Source organism: Poecile atricapillus, chromosome 1, assembly GCF_030490865.1.
Source record: "Poecile atricapillus isolate bPoeAtr1 chromosome 1, bPoeAtr1.hap1, whole genome shotgun sequence".
In the NCBI taxonomy this organism is placed as follows: domain Eukaryota; kingdom Metazoa; phylum Chordata; class Aves; order Passeriformes; family Paridae; genus Poecile; species Poecile atricapillus.
Genome location: NC_081249.1, coordinates 142,714,554 through 142,733,333, shown reverse-complemented (window position 1 = coordinate 142,733,333; position 18,780 = coordinate 142,714,554). Strand labels below are relative to the sequence as shown.

General features: G+C 53.8%; 1 protein-coding gene across 2 annotated transcripts; it reads right to left on the bottom strand.

Annotated features, from left to right (window-relative positions):
* Positions 1 to 305: 305 nt before the first annotated feature.
* CHRM4 (cholinergic receptor muscarinic 4) lies at positions 306 to 16,685 on the bottom strand. 2 transcript variants are annotated; one of them, XM_058847448.1, is made up of 3 exons: positions 16,559 to 16,685; positions 3,875 to 3,916; positions 306 to 3,308 (listed from the first exon to the last, which is right to left on the bottom strand). In XM_058847448.1, exons 1-3 carry the CDS (start codon positions 16,614 to 16,616, stop codon positions 1,831 to 1,833), a joined length of 1,578 nt encoding a protein of 525 aa, XP_058703431.1. In that variant the 5' UTR covers positions 16,617 to 16,685; the 3' UTR covers positions 306 to 1,830. The 2 variants fall into 2 exon arrangements, with proteins under 2 accessions (XP_058703431.1, XP_058703423.1); XM_058847440.1 differs by lacking the exon at positions 16,559 to 16,685 and adding an exon at positions 9,572 to 9,826.
* Between the last annotated feature and the right edge of the window lie 2,095 nt (positions 16,686 to 18,780).

The window sequence follows — 18,780 nt, the reverse complement described above, 5'->3', positions numbered from 1 at the left end:
CTGTTGTCCCCACAAGGTACTGCTGTGCTGGAAGCCCCAGGAAACCCCAGGTGTGCTGACCCCACTGGCACCAGCAGTGAAGTTACCATGGCAGCTGGTGGTGGTAGCCTGGATGCCACATGCACGTGGTCCTGAACAAAGCACTAGACCTCACAGCCAACACTTCAGGCTGCCCCCATCCCCCTTAATCTTGGCAGAAGGGATGGACTGCAGGAAATATCACCAGTGGGTGACACTGGGAAGCAGGGAAGGAGCCACCCGGGTGATGACTCATTCATTCCTCACACCATGGCCATTAGTTTCCTGATCCAAGGTCTTTATTTGTCTTGGAGTGTGTTGGGCTGCAGTTGTAACCATTTAAAAATACCCAGAAACCCACCAGGCATTTTGGGTACCCCTAAAGGCAGTGTTGGAGGGGTTCCCATCTGGGTTGGGGCAGCCTTTCTGCGAGTTGCACCCTGGCATGAGGACGGGAAGGACATATGGACACAGAGTTTGCCAGCACTAGAGTGGCCCCATCCCATCCCTTGCCTGCACCTGGCTGTGTCCACCAAGGCTTCCACCTGGCTTTGGGAGAAGCTAGGGAGCTGCGCCAGGGTGCTCTGGGTTGCACACACGGGTGGGCTGGGAGGAGGCTGGAGACGCTGGCTAAAGCCCGCATGCTGAGGGCTCTGCCGCAACACCCATGACAGCATTACATCCATTTACAAAGCTCAGCAACTGGCTCCTTCAGCCTCCCTGGAGGAGCCCCCTGCACTCAGGGCAGGAGTGGGGCTGGAGGCCACCATCATCCTCTCCTGCCTCCAGAGCCGTGCATCAGGCCTCCTACACCCACTGTGGGGAGAGCAGGGACCTGCTCATGGCCCGGATGAGACACGGGACACCTTGGCCACATTGCAGACCCTCTTCCCACCCTCTTCTGAGACCCCCAGCTCCCCCCGGTCCCTCCCAAGAACAGTTATTTTCACAGTCACTGTTGCCCACTTCTCAGGGCCCCCATTCCCCCAGGGCTGTGGAGCGAAGTCCTGCACCACACCACTTCTTTTCTTTGCAGTTTTAGTTTCCATTGTTGTCAGAGGCGACTGGGTTTCACACTCCTCATCCAGGAGTGAAATGCTTGGTTTGTCTGTCTGTCTTTCAGCAAATTACTGTCTGAGGGCAGAAAGTGTGTGAAGGGGAGAGCAGAGCCAGAGCCCAGGGAAAAATTCTGCCCCAGGTCCCTGGGTGAGGATGTCCAATGGCACTCTCAAGGGAAAGGAAGCATCTTGCCACATCTGTTAGGGTCCAATCTTGACTGCCTTTGCAGGGGGCCTGGCTGGGCCAGCAGGAGTCCTCATTAGCATGCCTGAGCCAGCCTGGTCCAAGATGCCTAGCAAATGTTTGACCCGGGTTTCTTTTCATTTCTTGGGTAATAAACACTTTAGAAGCCAATGGAAAGCATCCAGCATTAGCCCATCTGCATGCAGACAAGCTCTGATACCTTGGAGATAGTCAGCTGGGGAAAAAGGTACATCCAGTCTTAGGAAAAACACTGATGCCATTTGGCCAATCTTAAGAGCGTGGAGCTGGGAAGGGCTCCTGGTGACCACATCTCCTCTTGCCTCTGGCTTTCCCGGTGGGTCCCTGAGCTAGTCCCCAGGCCCAGGGTGACTGGAAGGACCTGCAGCTCAGAGACACCTCGGATTTTTGTCAGCGTTGGATGAAGGGCATCATCTGCAATCACTGCACAGTCTGCACTGTTGTGAGTGGGGAGCAGAAGAACCCCCGCTGGCAAAGGAGGCAAAGGGAAGGGTTTCCATAATGTTACTGAAGTGGTCCCTGAGTACCAGTTTATCTGGCTGTGCCAATGTTCCTGTACTGGCACATGAGAAGGTGCTTGAAGGTTTTCTTGAAAGTGGCGTTGCAGAGGGCATAGCAGGCTGGGTTGATGGTGCTGTTGACATAGCAGAGCCAGTAGCCGATGGACCACACTGTTTCGGGCACGCAGGTCTCACAGAAAGTGTTAATGAGGACCATCACATTGTAGGGCGTCCATGTGAGTATGAAGGCCAGCAGGATGGCAAATATGGTTCGGGTGACTTTCTTCTCTCGGGCAGCCATCTGGCGCTTCTTCCGTACTTGGCTTCTGGCAATGCTGGCAAACTTCCTGGCAACGTTGACTGGGCGGCTGTTGGCCAGGGAGTTGTGGTTAGAGGCACCTGACTTAGCTGGGACAATCTCAATGGCGGTGACACATTCAGTCCCAGTCTGCTTGGTGACAATCTTAATCTTGGACCACTTGGAAGTTGTGTTCACCCGGGGGTTCGCTGGACTCTGTCCTTGCCCTGCTGGCAAGATTTCTGCTGTGGGCTTGTCTTTAGTAGTCTGGGTCATGCTGACGGTGCTGGACTCATTGGATGTCTCCTTCTCCTCCTGATGGCCAGTGGCCTCTGTCTGTGCAGATGGCTGGTCATCCACTTTCCCATTCCTCACCTCCTCCTTCACCTCCACGGCCCTCTTGGGAGAGTTATTGTTGTTCTGTTTAACCACGGGGCCCTTGAGGAATCTGAGGGACTTGGTTTTCCTGTCTTTCCTGCTCTCAGGCTTGTGCCTCCTTACCCTGCTTCTGCTGGCCAGGGAGATGTGGATGTACAGCACCGTCATGATGACCACAGGCAGGTAGAAAGCAGCAATGGCTGTGCCAAATGTCACCGCTGGGTTGGAGAGGAACTGGATGTAGCACTCCCTCTCGGGGACTGTCCTCTTGCCCACAATGAACTGCCAGAACAAGATGGCAGGAGCCCAGAGAATGAAGGATAATATCCATGCAGCTGCAATCATTAGCCCTGCCATCTTGGTGGTCCTCCTGGCCGGGTACGTCAGGGGCTTGGTGACACAGAAGTACCGGTCAAAGCTGATGATGAGCAGGTTCATGACAGAGGCATTGCTCACCACATAGTCCAGAGCCAGCCACAGGTCACACACCACGGCCCCCAGTGGCCAGTAGCCTTTGATGATGTAGACCGTGTAGAGGTTCATGGAGAAGACCCCGATGATGAGGTCTGCACAGGCCAGGCTGAAGAGGAAATAGTTGTTGACAGTCTGGAGCTGGCGGTTCACCTTGATGGAGAGCATCACCAGGATGTTCCCCACCACAGTGACAAGGCTGAGTGAGCCGGTGACAGTGGCGATGAAAACCAGCTCCACTGTCTTGTAGTTGGTGGGAGGCTGCAGGGCCACCTCAGAGTGATTGCCCAGGGTGAAGTTGTCATAGGTCAGGTTGGCCATCTTTGCCTGCCAGGGCTGAGCAGAGAGGTTGTGCATGGGATCTGCAAGGAGAGCGAGGACAGAAAGGGAGAATATCAGATCTGCCAGCCTGCCCTGGCAGCATTTCCTCAGTTTCCCAGGCCAGCACTGCTGTTGGCTAGTGCTCAAAAAATCTCCTGACATTCCTGGACTTCTCTCTGCCACTCCAGGAGGCCGTTTGAGGCATTTTTTTGTCTCCCTGTTTAGCAGTAGAGGAGATACACGAGTTGCAGGGAGAGAAGCAGGAATGGGGCTAGGACAGTCCCATGTCCAGCATGTGATGGTCCCTTCTTTGTAGGCCCAGGGTGTGATGGTCCCTTCTTTGCATATCCCAGTGGGAGCAAAACCTTGTGTGCCCCAGAAAGGCACACAGGGAGGCCAGAGGGCTGGGGGAAAGAGGACTGCAGAGCCCAGGGGGGAGGCACACACAGCACTCACTGCCAGAACAGCACAGCATGGAGCCAGTGCCCTGCCCCAGGGACAAGAGCAGGTTCATGGTATGCCTCAGGCATGTCCCGCTGACCTTGCCAAAGCACTCCCCAAGAGGGGCCTAATCCACAACGCCTGTGCTGTGGTCTGCTTGGCTCACCTGTGTCTCTTGCAGCAAACAGCTCCTTCTGGAAGATGAAATCTGGGAGAAGGAAAACAGCAAGTTACACCACAGCTTATGTGAGTCCCACAGCATCTTACCAGGGGCACCAGCCTGTCCAACAGAGGTGGCCCTGACCAAAGGGTGACACTGCTGAGATACAGATGCTGAAAAGCTGAGAAAGGCTGAAGATGGGCAATTTGGTGTGGCGCAATGCACAGCACAGCAGCTTGGGAGGGGGAGGGAGCTGCACAAGTGCCATCAGTCAGTGATGCTGGGAAGGGATGGCCCCTTCCCCCAGTCCCACATCACAGTACAGCTGTAGCCACCCAGGCCATGGAGATGTATGGTGTGGAGTTAGACACCTCAGTGTGATACATGGAATTAGTTATGAAAAGTGATGAGAATTATGGACAGAATTACTGTCTTCATCCAAACCAAGATGCCTGTGGTTAATCACCCAAGGTAAGAGTAGAATGGACCTTAAAAAAAAATCAATAGATGAGAAGTGCTGTGTTGAGATGAAAGGGAATTTCCTGGAAGGCAAAGGAAAAGCAAAGGCACTGAGGGAGTTGGGCTGGACAGAAGAGCTTCCCCTTGAACCTGCCTCTCCTATGCCATCTAGGCCCCCAAAACCTGATGGGCCTTCACCAGCCTCACCCTGGCTTTTTGGGGGCATCCCAACCCTGCCAGACCATCAAGGGCAGCCCCTCCAGCAGTTCCTCCTGGTGCCCAGGGCAGGGGTTCAGCCCCATGGAGTCCTGAAGCTGATTTTGCTGAATATATAAACATGCCAGAAACATGCACCTCTTCCAAACAGGGTCTGGCAGGCTTTGAGATCAATTTGTCTATTTTAATTATTCGAAAAGAAAAGCCCTTGTCTTTCATTTGTGGTGAGAGTAGGAGATGTCTGCCATCAGCAAATAGCCAAGTTTTTAATATAAGTACTTTCTAAAGAGATACAGGTGTAATTAAATGAAAATGTGGCTGCTGAGATGCTAAAGCCAGGGTCTGATGCAGCCGTTTAGGCAGCTTCTGCTTTAGCAAGGCTACAGCTGCGATAGTGGTGGAGCTCCTCTTACAGGTACAAGGGAAAGAAGTGGGTGAGGGACAAAGAAATACTGCTCTACCATTATCCTCTCAGTGTGTCTGTGAAGACAAAAGGCTTTTAAAATAAAGCAGTGCCCTTTGGTAGATGCTACATACCAGATATGGATGGGGTGAGGAAGCCTGGTAGCACTGCCCATCTTTGCACCCAGCTCTGGGCACAAGGGATGCATCAAAGATGCATCAGGGGAGAGGGAAAGAATTTCCTGCTGCCATCCTTCCTGGGCACCCAGCCAGGGATGTGAGAAAAGGTGATAAGTGTATAAAAGGGCTTAGAAATATATAATCATGGCAGTTTGGGGGTTGGTTGCAGTACAATTGAAATGAGTTTTAATTTCTTCACTTTGGTGAGATGGGGAGATTTAACTGTCATTCTTGTAACAGCTAATCAAACTGATCAGACAAGCTAGCAATCATGCAGACATCTACCCCAGCTCTTCCAAGAAGAATTTAAAAGTCTTGAAAAGAAACCTTTCCATCGTCTCTGCTAAAATGTGGGTTTCAGTTTTCTCACTTTTGTTCATAAACTGGCATCCTCTTCTAAGCGTGTCTAATTAACTATCAGCCTTGACAGAGGTTTGTGTTCTCAGTTACCCAAAGTAAGAAAAGTCCATCTCAACCCCGAACTGTTCTGTCCGTGTCCCAAGACCGGGAGGAAAGGCTGCGGCAGCCCCACAGGAGTGCCTTTGGATGCCACCCAGAGGTCATGCTGCAAACTGGTGTGAGGAGGCAGAGGCAACTGGGCGCAGGGCTTAAACACTGTGCGCTGTGAAAATAAGCCTTCACCTAACAGCAAAAATAAAGTAACCCCCTGTGTGAGAGAAGGAGGAAGACTGAAAATTCTTAAAGGTGTGAAGATAACATACAACACAGACAGAGCAACAGTGCGAGCTGGGAGCTGTGTACACCGCTCACCCTCGCCTCAGATCCCCTGGCTGTTCTCTGCCATACCCCAGACCACCAGGCATCCCTTCTTTCCCATTTTCTGCTCTCTACCCCCCTGTCTCACTCTTCTGCCCCCAAAACCTTCTCTGAACTCACTGGGACCGCTTGGCACTGCCTTTGTCTTCCAGCAGAGGAGGCAGCCCAGTCTGGAGCTGGGAAAGGGCCAAAGATGCTACAAATTTCATAAGTGTGTGTAGCTGACAAGCCATGAATCATGCCTGTACGGGCACTAGGAATAGAGAGCATCCAGGCTACGTGGGAAGGGCCTGGGTGGGGGCACAGCCCTCAGGCAGTCACATCTCTGTCTGCATCCCTATCATGTGTCCAAAGATGGAGAGAGCACACAGGAAAGCTGTGAAGCTGCAACAAACTCACCAGTGTGACACCATCCCCACCCTCATGCCAGCCACATCTCTGCTCCCAGTGCTGACAGCAGACACCAAGGGACCTCTCCAGAACTTGGTGTCTCTCCACTAAATGCCTTCCGTATGTACTCCAGTGCCCAGTGCTTGCTCCCTGCACCTGCAGGAGTGCACTTCTCTCTCTCCCTTCACAGCCCCCATCCTACATCCCCCTCTCTGTCTCCATTGCCTTTTGCACCCTACTTTCATGATGACACCACAGACAGGGAGGAGATATGGCCTCGACAAAGCTGAGAGATCACTTCAGAAGGGCTCCTGGGGCTGAAACCCCTACCTACCTGTGACACCAATTGGCTTTTCAGCCTGCACACAACCATTCTTTGTCTGCAGTGCTCAGTGGCTGCTCTCCCACACCTGCTTGCACCAGCCAGCTACAGCAAACTCCCTCAGACTTTGGCAGTGATTTACAGCTGGTTTTTTCCTCTCCATCAAAGCCATTGGGAGACTCCAACTCTTTACTGATAGAATCCTCTGGTCCAAGAGTTTCTGTGGCTGCAGCAGTGGTCCCCAAGGGAAATACCTTTCCCTTCCCACACAGCCACAGATTCAAGCAGAGAAAATTATAATTTGGGTGGGACCCAACTACTGCAGGCAGTGGGCACAGCGGGGTCTCCACTGCTACCTGCAATCATGGGTGTGACCCCTCTAGTGTGAGGATTCAACTCCAGAGCAAGAGCAAAGCCAGTACTCTGTCACAGGGTGACACTCGAGACCACAGCAGAAAACTCCTGCTATTTCCTTGATGCACCTCATGCCTCTCCAGCAAGCCTTCTCAGCTTGTCAGCTCCTACGAACTGCCTCACAGCCTCTTGCCAGAGAGGAGAGGAGAAAGCCCTGTCATGGGCTGCTGGTGACCATCCTGTACCCAAGAATCTGCAGTAGCTGGAGGCTGGTGCTCCATCGGCTGCAGCTCGTGACTGAGCACCTGCTGTGCACTCAGCTCATGTGGGATGGAGGGTTTAGCTCCTTCCCACCCCTGCTGCTCCTTGTGTGGAAGGGGCTGGCCACTCTCTGCACCAGCACAGCAAAGGCAATGGGAGAGGCTGGTATTCACACACACCCATGTGATGGTGGCACCTCAAGCTGTGGGATGATCTCCTGGAGCAAGCAGCCCTGCTGCCCCACATTCCCTGCCTGTTATCCCTGTACTGCACAGCCTCCCTCTGCTCCACACCCCCTATCCCACATCACCACCAGAGTTTTGACACTGCCCTCATCCCAGCATCATCTTCAGGGCTGGGGATACTCAGGCAGCAGGTGCAAGTTGGGTGCAAAGCCATGTCTGGTTCACATGCAGTTGAAGCAAAGCCTCTGGGACTGAGCAGAGCTCTGCAAGGAACCCATCATAAAGCAAGCCCCACGCTTGCACACCAGTCTGGGGAGGAAGATGTGTACAGGGAGAAGAATCAGAGAACGCCGTGCTTTAGCGGACACCTATGAGCGTGAGCTGCTCCCAGAGGAAATGGGTTTGGAGCAACAGCAAAACTGAAAGCGACCTCGAACCCAGGGACAGGATGGAGGGGCTGTGGCTGTCAGCTACTGGCTGGATGGATCCTCTGGGACTCTGAGTGCTGCCTGTCTCCAAGAGGGAGGGAAGGTGGCCCCCTCTATCACAGGCACATTCCAGGAGAAGGCACACATCACCCCCTGCTCTGTCTGGGTGCCAAAGGCTGGGCCCGGGCACATCACCTTTGGTATCACATTTGGAAAGAACCCGGCCAGCCTACTGCCAGCCCCCTGTTTGTCTTGGCCTTCCTAAAAGTGCAGGGAGGGTAAAAGTCTAAATGTGATTAATCCTGTCAGGTCAAACTGCTGATGTGATGTGGGGCTGGGCAGTTTGTGCAGCCACCACCACAAGGAGGAGAGGAGAGGAGGGAGACAAGAGAGGGAACAGAAGATGCCAGACATTTATGGCTCACGCTCACAAAGGGAAGGTATACTTAGGGTGTAGGGTGGCAGTTTGTGGCGCTAATTGCATTATCTAATAGCTGTTAATTAGTTCCTGAATCATGGCACCATTTCACAACTAGTGAGGGGTTGTTCTGGTTGACAGATTCACACCCTTCAGAATGTGAAAACAGAATTCCTAGATACTGGAAGGCATCTTAGAAATACAACATATGAGAGAAGACCGAGGGCAGGCCCTGTGTCTGGCAAGGGGAGGGTTGGTGTTGGTCTGCTCCTGTGCCTCTGCATTGGAATGATGAAGGCAATAAACAACTAGAAAAACAGAAAAAGATGAGAGGCCAGCAGGATCTGTTGTGTTAAAATGCCAGGGCTCCCTCTGCCCTCCAAGTTCCAGCTGGTGGCTGTGCTTTTACCCCTCTGAAGTCCTTATCCTGCTCCAGAGGAGATCTGAGCCATTGTGGAGCAGGAATTGTTTCTTGTCAGTACATATAGGGTGGTTCTGAGCATTTGATTTTTCCATTGAATAATTTATTCTTCTTTCTTCCTCCGCTATTCAACTGGTCCTCATGAGGCAAAGCAATTTCCTCCATCCCCACAAGTTAAGAACCTCTGATAGCTTTTCCTGGAGTCACTGGAGAAGCAGTAAGCTCAGTGGCACAGGAGCAGCCAGCTTTCAGGGGGAGGAGAGGGGGCCAGAGGACCCTCCCGTGCCTGACACATGTTTGTGCATCAGGTTTGGAAAATTTGCTGTGTTCAGGGCCAGAAGGGAGTGCTGCAGCTGGGTAACCCCACCACCCTCCCAAGCAAGCCAGGAGCCTCCCTGCCTTCACTGCTGCTTGTACCTATGTGGTTAATGCTGGCTTTCAGAGTAAAGCCGAGGCACGGCGTCCAAGGTGGCTTGGACCCGGCTGTGGGAAGCGCTCGCAGGTCGGAGCTGTGGCTGCTGAGCTGCTCCTGCAGGTAGTGCCCAGCCCAGCAGGCTCACCAGCATTCCACAGCAGGCACAGCTGCACCACCTGCCCAAACTGTCCCCCAAGCACTTGCCTGTATCCCTAATGTGCCCTTTGCAGACTGTAAGGGGCCGCATGCCATTTATCCACAGCATTACCAGACAAGAAGCAAGCCAGTGAGAAATGTTTTTTTTAAAAAGTACTTGAAAGGTCACTCCTATAAATAGCCTATCAGCACACCGGTCATTCTGACAATTAATTAACCACCTGTCACCCAATTATTAGGCCAAATAAATAGCCTATGAGTGGAACGCTACTAGCAAGTGTGCACGGCAAATGCCACGCAAGCCAAAGCCCAGCCTTACCCTGCTGTGCCCAGCCTGCAGCTCCCAGGCACCGGCGGCTCCCCAGCAGCTCCCACGCCGGCTCCGATGGTAACATCCCGGGGGAGAAGGCTCAGCACGGCGGCATGGCGGGGCGGGACGAGGGGGACACAGTGCCCTCCCTCCAGTGCCCTCTGCCTCGGCCGCCCCAGGGCTGCAGCTCCCTGCTGGTGGCAAAGCTCAGCCCATGTCGCTGAGCCAGAAAGGTGCTGGGCTTCCAGCTGAGCCTGGGCTGGAGCCACACTTCTCCCCTCCCATCCACTGCATTAATGCTCTCTGCCTCAGAGAGATGCTCATGTTCTTTTATATGCCTGGGCTGAAGCTTTAACAGAACCCAGCTGTTTCAAGGCAGCCCCGCTCCAGCTACAGGTCCCACTGCCGGGAAGGGCTCTGGGACCAGACAGCATCCAGGAAGGAGGGGAGAGAGAGAGAGAGGATTACAGCAACAAGTGACTGCCTGGATTAGCTGGGCTCTTCCCAGGGAGAGGTTAGTGGCCAGGACCAGATGCCCGTGGGAGAGAGAATGGTGGAGGAGGGATAGAGGGGCAAGTGTTGCAACACCTAAGAGCTGTTTGCTTAGAAGAGCAGCTCCCCCTGCCCCAGGGGATGGCAAGGGGGAAGGACTTGGCTCTTTTGGGGAAGCCAATTGTAGGGAAGCTCCCTCACCCTGCCACGGCCGCATACAGCCACAGGTTCCCATGCCAGGTCCCTAGCTGGGGGATCTGCCCCCCCGGCCTGTCCCGGGTGCCAGGGCTGGTGCTGTATAAAGCAGTGGCTGGCCCCCATGCAGAGACCTGCAGCACCCTGCACTCACTCTTTGCCCCCCAGGGTCTCCATGAACCGTAGGGTGGGCATGCAGCTTGGACAGTCAGAGATGCAGTGCTGCTCTGGCAGAACATGGGTGTCAGGAGGGCAGGGGGAACACGTCTCTCTGTAACTCATCCCAGAACTGAGGCACCACACGGAGCAAACAGCAAGGTACTCACCTGAAACTTTAAAGATGTGACAATGGAAACAAGAGCCCCTTGCCCCATGAAGCAGTGCAAAGCTCTGCAAGGCTTTGAGAGGACAAATGAGCCAGCTAAGCAATGGGTGAGAGAAAACAGCTAATGCCCTGAGCCAAGGGCAGAAAATCAGTCAGAAGCAAGAATCCTGCTGTATGGATGTGTATATGAGAGCCCTAGTCTTGGGGGCAGATAGAAGATGGGAATCTTTGAGGTGCTAATGAAAAAGGAAACTGAAAATATTAGACCCCATTTGGCCATATGATCTGCCAGAGGATTTGGATGTGATGGCTGAGCAAAGAGAGTGAAGAAGAGGAAGTGTAGCAGAAGGTGGCAGGAGAGCCCAGGGCATGGACAAGCAGAATGGAAAGTGTGGGGGTCAGGGTGCCAGGGGAGGAGAGCAGTTAGGAAATCCCTATCCATGGTGGCAACAGAGAAAGGGAGGGACAGAGAAGAAGGAGGTGGGAATAGTCTCAGTCTGCCAGGGAGGCATTACCTATCTCCTCCACAGAAAAGTCCAAAGAAAATCTTTTGAGAAGGAGAGGCCTCACACAGAGACGTTGCCTGCAAACCTCTCCCTGCTGCCTCCTCTGGAGGCTCCCAGCAGCTCCTTGCTGGGCAGAGTGGGAGCTGTGCTGGAGCTGGAAACCTTTTTGGGCTGCAGCTCTCTGGCTCAGCCAGCCCAGCTCTGCCTGGAGCCACCCTTCCCACTGCAGGATGGTGATCCCCAGCCTGTCATGCAGGTGCTGAATAAAGCAAGGGCTGACCCCCATGCAGAGACCCACAGCACTCTACACTCACCCTTTTTTCCCCCAGGGTCCCCACGAGCCGTAGGGTGGGGATGCAGCTCGGGCTGCTCAGGGATGCGGTGCTGCTCACCCCACACTAACGCTTCAGGCAGCGCCCCACAGCACAGGGCAGGGCTTCTAGCCATCTCATTGCCTGGGACTGCAGCTACTATAGTAGCTCATAGTAGCAGAGGGTTTCATGAGCTGAGCATCACTTATGGGCCTTGGTGAGTTATCTGAGCTCTGCAAGAAGTGTAGAGACCACCATGCTAGACACTGCTCCTACGTGCTGCAGAAAGGCAGGTCTGAGGCCAGGAAATTCATGCCTGTTTTCAGGCAAAGGCAAATGCCAGCAGGGTTTCCTTGCTCTCCGCTCCTCTCTGTACACATGCATGCACTTTTTTGGCATGCGCACATTTTGGCACTTTTTTATCTGAGACTGCACATGATGTAACTGTCAGCAGAGAAGGGATCCAAGCTACCCCAGAGGCACTAGAGACTGTGAGATGCCGGGCACTCTTCTTCCCATCTTGGTCATGCAAACATCCCTCAAGGATCTTCATCCCTCCTCAGCAAAGCCAGCCTGCCACACTGCCCAGGACTTGGGAGCTAACATCAACACTGGGAGGGTCTGCAAGTGTGGGGTCAGTGAAGCATGGCGCCATGGAGGCCTCTGGAGAGCTGCTCTGTGACCTGGAGCGGATGCAGGGGCCCGGGACATCGTGTCTGCAGACTCATGTTTTCAGATCTCGGTGTTGCACAACTGCAGCTGAGTTTCCCACAGACAAATCAATCTAATTCTGCTTAAAGAGGCTGAATGCATTAACCCCTTAACTGGCCAGTGCAAACCAACTTCACCAGGAGCCTTAACGCTGCTGATGACATTGCACCTCCAGACACTTCCAGCTGAGGCTCCTGATGTCAGACCACACTGCCTCCTCTGCCAAGCTGCAAGGTGCTATACAATATGCTAGATTTAAAAGCAGTTGTGGTAGCAGAGGGGCTGCTTCTCTGCCTGGCTTTCTTGGCTGGAGAAGCACAGCCACCCTCAATAGCTCAGTAACATGCCGACGTCTCAGGCCGAGCCTGCTGCGCTCCAGGAGCTCCATGGTTTGTGCTGAGTTCTGCCTTTAAAGGACAACATTCCTAGCTGCTGCCCCTCCTTCACCAACTGACCTGGGATGTAACTTCTCTTTGAGGCTCTTGAAGATAAGTAAAACAGCACTGTGCTTCCCCATATCCCTCTCCAGCTTTCTCTGAGTCACTGGAACAGGTGGGAGAGTTCCTCTGCAGCCACCCACTTCAACCTGCCCAATACTGGGGCAGAAGGTGGGAAGGGAATAGGGCACTTGGGCATCCCTGTCACTGCTTCATGCACCGAGTGAGAATGGAGCTCATATTGCACAGGACATAAAGGCATGATGGGGACAGGGTGACAGCAAGGCAGAAAGACACTGACTCACACAGCTGTGATTTGCAGGACCTCGCGCAACAGTTTCAGGGATTGTCAGAGAGACAAAGCACTGTGCCTACAGCCATTGCATTTGCAGGCTGGACAGGCTGGTGATCTTCATTTTCTTAGCAAACTTACATCATATAAGGTATAAACTGAGCTTTTGTTGGAGCTCCTCCTCCATGCCGTGCGGCCTCAGGGCTGAAGGCATCTCTGGAGGGTCCCGAGAGCAGCCCTGGGGCGAAGGTGTGAGCAGCTGTGCCCGGCACGCAAGGGGCGGAGCTGGGGAGCATCTCCAGCAGAGCCTCATTTGCTATGCTCACAGCGCCAGGGGACTCAGGGTCTGAAGATAGGTCAAACGGTGCTGTCCTGGAACAGAGTCAAGTCCCAAGAGGACCAGTGCATCGATCTGCAGGGAAGGTGGGATGGCTGCCAACAGGCACACAGAGCAAGAACACCCAGGTGTCTCTAGTTGGGGGAACAGGGACCGGTTGTGAGTCTCCTGATAAAACTCGGTCTCTATGCCTCCAGGGGTGGATCCATATGAGACACCTTGCCCTGTGTTCATGCACCAGCGAGATACTGGAATCATGGGCCAGCCTGACCAGTCTTGGCCCAGATTAATTTGTCCAGGAAGTGCCTAATTCCTTGAAGCTTCAGCAAATGAATTGTCTGAATACAGGGCAAGGTTCCCTCTCAGTATGTTCAAGGGTCTGGATGCAGCAAGACTGCCATGCCTAGAGGGTTAAAAGGATGTCAGGGTGGGTTGTGCTCCCAGGGATGGTCGAGGCTGGCACACTCCTCCACTGGGCTGTGAGCTGGACAGCAGCCACACATTCAGACCCTTTCCTCCTGGTCTGCCAGGGCCCTGGGCAGGAGAGCACACAAGTCTTCCTAAAAACTGGTGTCTGTTTTCTGACTGGTTGCACAAATCCCTCAGAAGAAGGATAGATTTAGCGTGGTTCCAATCACAAGCTCAAGAGGCTTCAACACTGCCCAGGTGTGGAGTCCTGCCACACTGCCGGTACCTGGCACACTCTTGGTGGGTGCTGGTGCTTGGCAGGCTAAAGAGCAGTCAGCAGGGAATGGGCTGGGAGTGAAGAGAGGAGAGGAAGGAAATATATGGGAATGATCTGGTCCAAAACTTCCATTTCCTCGCTGTGTCAGGTCCTGCACTCTTGCATCTCCCCCAAGCATCTTTTAAACACGCAGTTTTAGAGACAGCTCAGAATGGATACTGAAATGCAAAGCAAACCTCCTCCCTTGGCTTTCTGGAGAGCAATAAGGGCATAGACCCGTGTCAGACTGAGGAGCAACTGGCTCAAGGACAATGCTCACTTCTCTGCAAGATGCCCATCGAAGCCCTGACTTAGCGTGCTAAGGAAAAGGGGTCAGCTTGCACACACAAACACTTGCTGCATGCCTGTCCATGTGGAAAGAGGAGCTGTGTTTATGCAGAAAGCAGCAGCCCCTTGCAAACAGCTTCCATTTCCCTCTCTCATGATTGCTCTCCCCTCTGCCTTTGCAGAGCTGTGTCTGCCACCTCGGCTGGGCGCTCACCAAACCTCTTCACCTCTGTGGATGCTGCTGGTCAGGGCTCAGCAGGGCAGGCAGAGAAGGGATCAACACAAAGGTGTGCTGGGGACTGTTCTGCATCAGCTGCTCCTCCTGATCTCACTATTTTTATTCCCTGTTTTTGTCTTTTTGTCTTTTTTCCTTTTTTTTTTTTTTTTTTCCTGGGGAGATATTTGTCATTTTAATTTTAAACAACAAAACAACAAAACTCCAACCATGACAAAACCTGACATCAATGGGATGCTCGTGGGGACAGTTAAGAGAGAAAAACCATGCTCCTCCTGCAAACTCAGAGTAATTGGATCACAGCATTAATTAATCATTTCAGTTCATTTCTCTTCTATGAAAGAAAACAGACTGACCCGCTGAGATGGGTACGCCCCTCGTGTGAATAAACAAACCACTTTTACCGGTATCCCTTCTCCTCCTCCTCCCATCAGCTTTCCTCTGCCCACTCATCAGGTCACTCCCAGGGCCACTGCTGCTCTGTCCAGCAGCCCTGGGAACTTGCTGCAAGGGCACATTGGCTTGGCTCCTGCGGGAACCAGGGCTGCTGCCCACTGCTGCACACCTGCTCCCATCCCCACCCGCCACACCCAGGGCTCCCGCCGCTGGCCACCATCCCGGCTCAAGGGTGAACCAGGGATGGGTTGCTGATTAGGATCGCTACTGGATGCCTTGCTCTTTGCTGGGATGTCTCATGGGGGCCTAGTCCAGGCTGGAGAGCAGCAGCAGGTGCTCAGATCACAGGAGTTAGGGTGTTAGGAAGCAGGAGGTGGTGCCCAGCAGTAGAGAGAGCGAAAGCATCTTGGTGTCACCTGTGATTTCAACATAAGCATTGTCTCTGGTGCTGTTTCACCAAAAGCCTGGGCTCTGGGATCCTGGCACCTGAGTATTTCGACAGACAGCGTCTGCATTAACAAGCCACCCAACTGCATTGTAGCAATTCTTCTGGCCCCACTGTTGACTCTGCAAGTTGTGGCAGATGTCAAACCACGCTTGGAGGTCACTCAAGGTAGTTGTGATAAAGCAGGGAGTCTCTAAATGCCCAAGCAGAACCCAGCTACCAGCACAGGAGAACACCAGCTGTTTCTCAGGTTGGGAAGTATCTCCCTAGCCTTGGGCTTTCCAAAGAAAAGAAAAATCCATCCACAGCACAATCAGAGGGGTTGAAAACAGGTCAGACAGAAGACAGTGCTGCTTTTATTAAAAAAAAAATGACAAGAACTGTTCCCTGATTTGAAGCCAATGTCATTATTTTGGAAAGAAAGAAGAGTGGGGCTGCCCAACTCTTGTCCATTATGGGCCAACAGGGAGCACGGGGCAGCTCTGCCACTACCAGCAGGAAGGGTGCAACGGGACCAGAAAGGGCTAAAGGAAAGATGAGATCCACGCTGAGGGAGAGAGTGGGCAAGATCTGTGTCCCTCACAATGCCCAACCTGGCAGAGGGCCTTGTGGAGAGGGGGCAAACTTCTGCCTAGTCATGTCCTGGGAGGTGGCCACAAGCGCCAGGGGGGCTTGCCCAGTATGGCGACAAAGTGTCCAAAAGATACGGGGCCCTGTCCCTGTCGCTCTTGTTGGAATAGTGAGGGAAGCAAAGAAAGCGTGCAGGTAGTTTCTTGTCCAGGAACGTCTCCTTCCCAGAGAAGGCATCAGGGGAGCAAATAACCCCCGTCCTGGGTTTCCTCCTGGGGGTGCCTGTCTCCGGAGCCTCAGGCTGCTCATATTCCCTACTCAGGATGCTGGCAAGGCTGTTTCCTGGGTGACAGGAGGGACCCGAGGTTCCTCGGGCGACGGGATCCCGGGAACGGTGTTGGTCTGGATGGGAGCAGGGAAAGGGGGTGCCAGACATACATCACCCCGGTGCCCTGGTAGGGCTGCACGGCTCCAGACACCCCGGGGCAGCGAACCAGCGCGAGGGTCCCGACCCGCGGGGCACCCCGGCGTTCCCGGAGAGACGCAGGAATGTGGGAAAGTTGGCAGAGACACCTCCCCCATTCCTGGGGCGACCGCGTGCCACATCCCCCGGGGGTGCGCAGCCCCCTCCCCATGCACCCCAAAGCCATGCTGACACCCCCGCGCCGGACCCTGCGGGGGATGCCCTGCGCCCCCCGCGCCGCGCACACGGAGCCCCGAGCAGCGACTCACCGGGCAGCCCAGCCCAGGGCGCGCCGCCGCCCGGCGCCGAGCGGTTCTCAGCGGCCATGGTGCCGCGCCGCGCCCGCGGGGGCTCCGGCTGGCATGGCCCGGCTCCGGTCCCGGCTCCGGTCCCGGCTCCGGTCCCGGCTCCCGGTCCCGGCGGCGCCGAGCGCGGCGGAGGGGCGGGGAGAGGGGAGGGCCCGGCGCTGCTGGCTCGGCCCTGTCCTCCTCCCCCCGCCCCCGCCCTCCCCCGCTCCCAGATGTGTCGCCCCCACATGTGTCGCCCCCAGATGTGCGCCCCCCTCGCCGCCACGAGCACGCACCGGGGCTCACGACGCCAGGAGCCGCTGCCGATCCCCAAGCCGCCGTTTTCCCCCGTCCCAGATGTGGCCTCCCGTCCCCGCGGGCCAGATGTGCAGAAGCGCTCTTGCAGCACCCCGGACAGCGCTCCCGGGACCGCCCGCTCCCCGGCGCCGGGCTCCGGCCCTGCTGCCCCCCACGGCAGCCACCGGCGGGGATAAATCCCAATCCGGCGTGCCAAGGCGACAGAGAGCGAGGAGCAGGGAGGTGCAGAGCGGGGACCGGCACAGCCTGGGCCAAGGGAGGTCTCGGCGCTTTCCTCTGTCCCTAAAAAGCTCTGCCGGGCTCTCACTAACACTCGGAACTGGGGTGTTCGTGCAGAACAAAAAAACTCATCAGGCAGTTCCACAGCCGGCTGACTGACTGTCCACCAGGTCTGGCTTCTGGTAATGAGAAAGTGTCAAACAAGAAGAAATAAAGGGGAAAAGGGGGAAAAAAGCCTTCCCTTTCCCGTACACCTTTCCCCTTCCCTCCACTTTATACCTAGGGCAACTCCCTCACCCACCCTCTGCCTCTCACTTTTGCTGTCTCACAGACACACACAGGTATCATTTCCCCATCTGCTCGGCTCACACACACACATGCATAGACACACACAAACAAATAAACGCCCCACTTTAACCCTCCTTTGGAGTCATCACAGTAGCAGATGGATTTCCACCGTTCACTCCTTCACCCCCTCACCCTCTTCTCGTACTTCTCTGGCTCTGGGAGGTAACAATTAACAAAAGTGCAGTATTTTAAGTCAGTGTCTCATCTAATGTCTCATCAAAAGATGAGTGCAGTTCACAGACTGGACCTCTCTTTCCCCTAGATCCTGCAAACTGGTACCTTATCTCTGCAAACAGAGACACATTTCTGAATTCCAGCAGAGAGAACATTATTAAGGTAATTCAGACAATTTTCTCTGATGACACATCTCCTGCTCCAGGTGCATCTCTGCGCCCTGAAAAGGTTAAAGCCTTTTGGCACTTGGATTTGCTGCTGCCTTTGCACACCAAGAGGCCCCTGCCACAGCAGGGAAGCAGATGCACCACCATTATTTTGGTCACCATAGTCCACATTCTGGCATTTCTTTAGCGAGTTCAGTCAACTTGTATTTGTTTTTCTTCCTGTCTTCTTTGAGAAGCAAGAAGACAAAGCTTTCCAAATGTTGGCTGGTGTAGAGCCAAGTGATTGCATTGAGGGCAATGAGGCTTTGCTGGCTCTTTTCAGCTTAACATCTGCCCACACTGGCTTTTTGCAGTTACTGACCAAAACCCGTCAAAGACTCCAGCCAGTTATTTGGAGTCTCTTGCCTTATCCAGATTCCTGACCTGAAATAAATACCACCCTCTCCTCCTCCTTCTTTCCCCCTAAAAAAAAAAATTAATGTGAATAAACTTTTGTCACACTCTGTGAGAACTCATCAGACTGAGGAAATATCTGCTTCAAAGACAGTTTGATTGTACTGGAGCTGGGTTATTTGATTGGACTCTTGTTTCAAACTACAAGTCCCCATAGAAAGACAAAAGACTGTAATGAACAGCGAGATGTCTTCTTCCAAAGCTGATCAGTCATGGAGATAAAAATGTGTAACCAAATTGGATACAAAACTTTTCAACTTCTAACTCTTAGCTGAGCTATATGCACTCATTAGTCAGAAGCAGAATTTCTGAAAGCCTGGACTCACTATACATATTCCAATTAAAGACAGCACTTGCTTCTTTTGGCTTGACATATTCGCACATTCCCTTCTCATGGGCTGCCAGTGAGTTTCACCAGCCTCCCTTGATGCCACCAAAGTGACATCACCTTCTTTCCTGGGCCATGTCAGCACTGGTCATGAACAGCAGTTAATCCACTCCAGAATCAGACCTCAGCTCCCACCC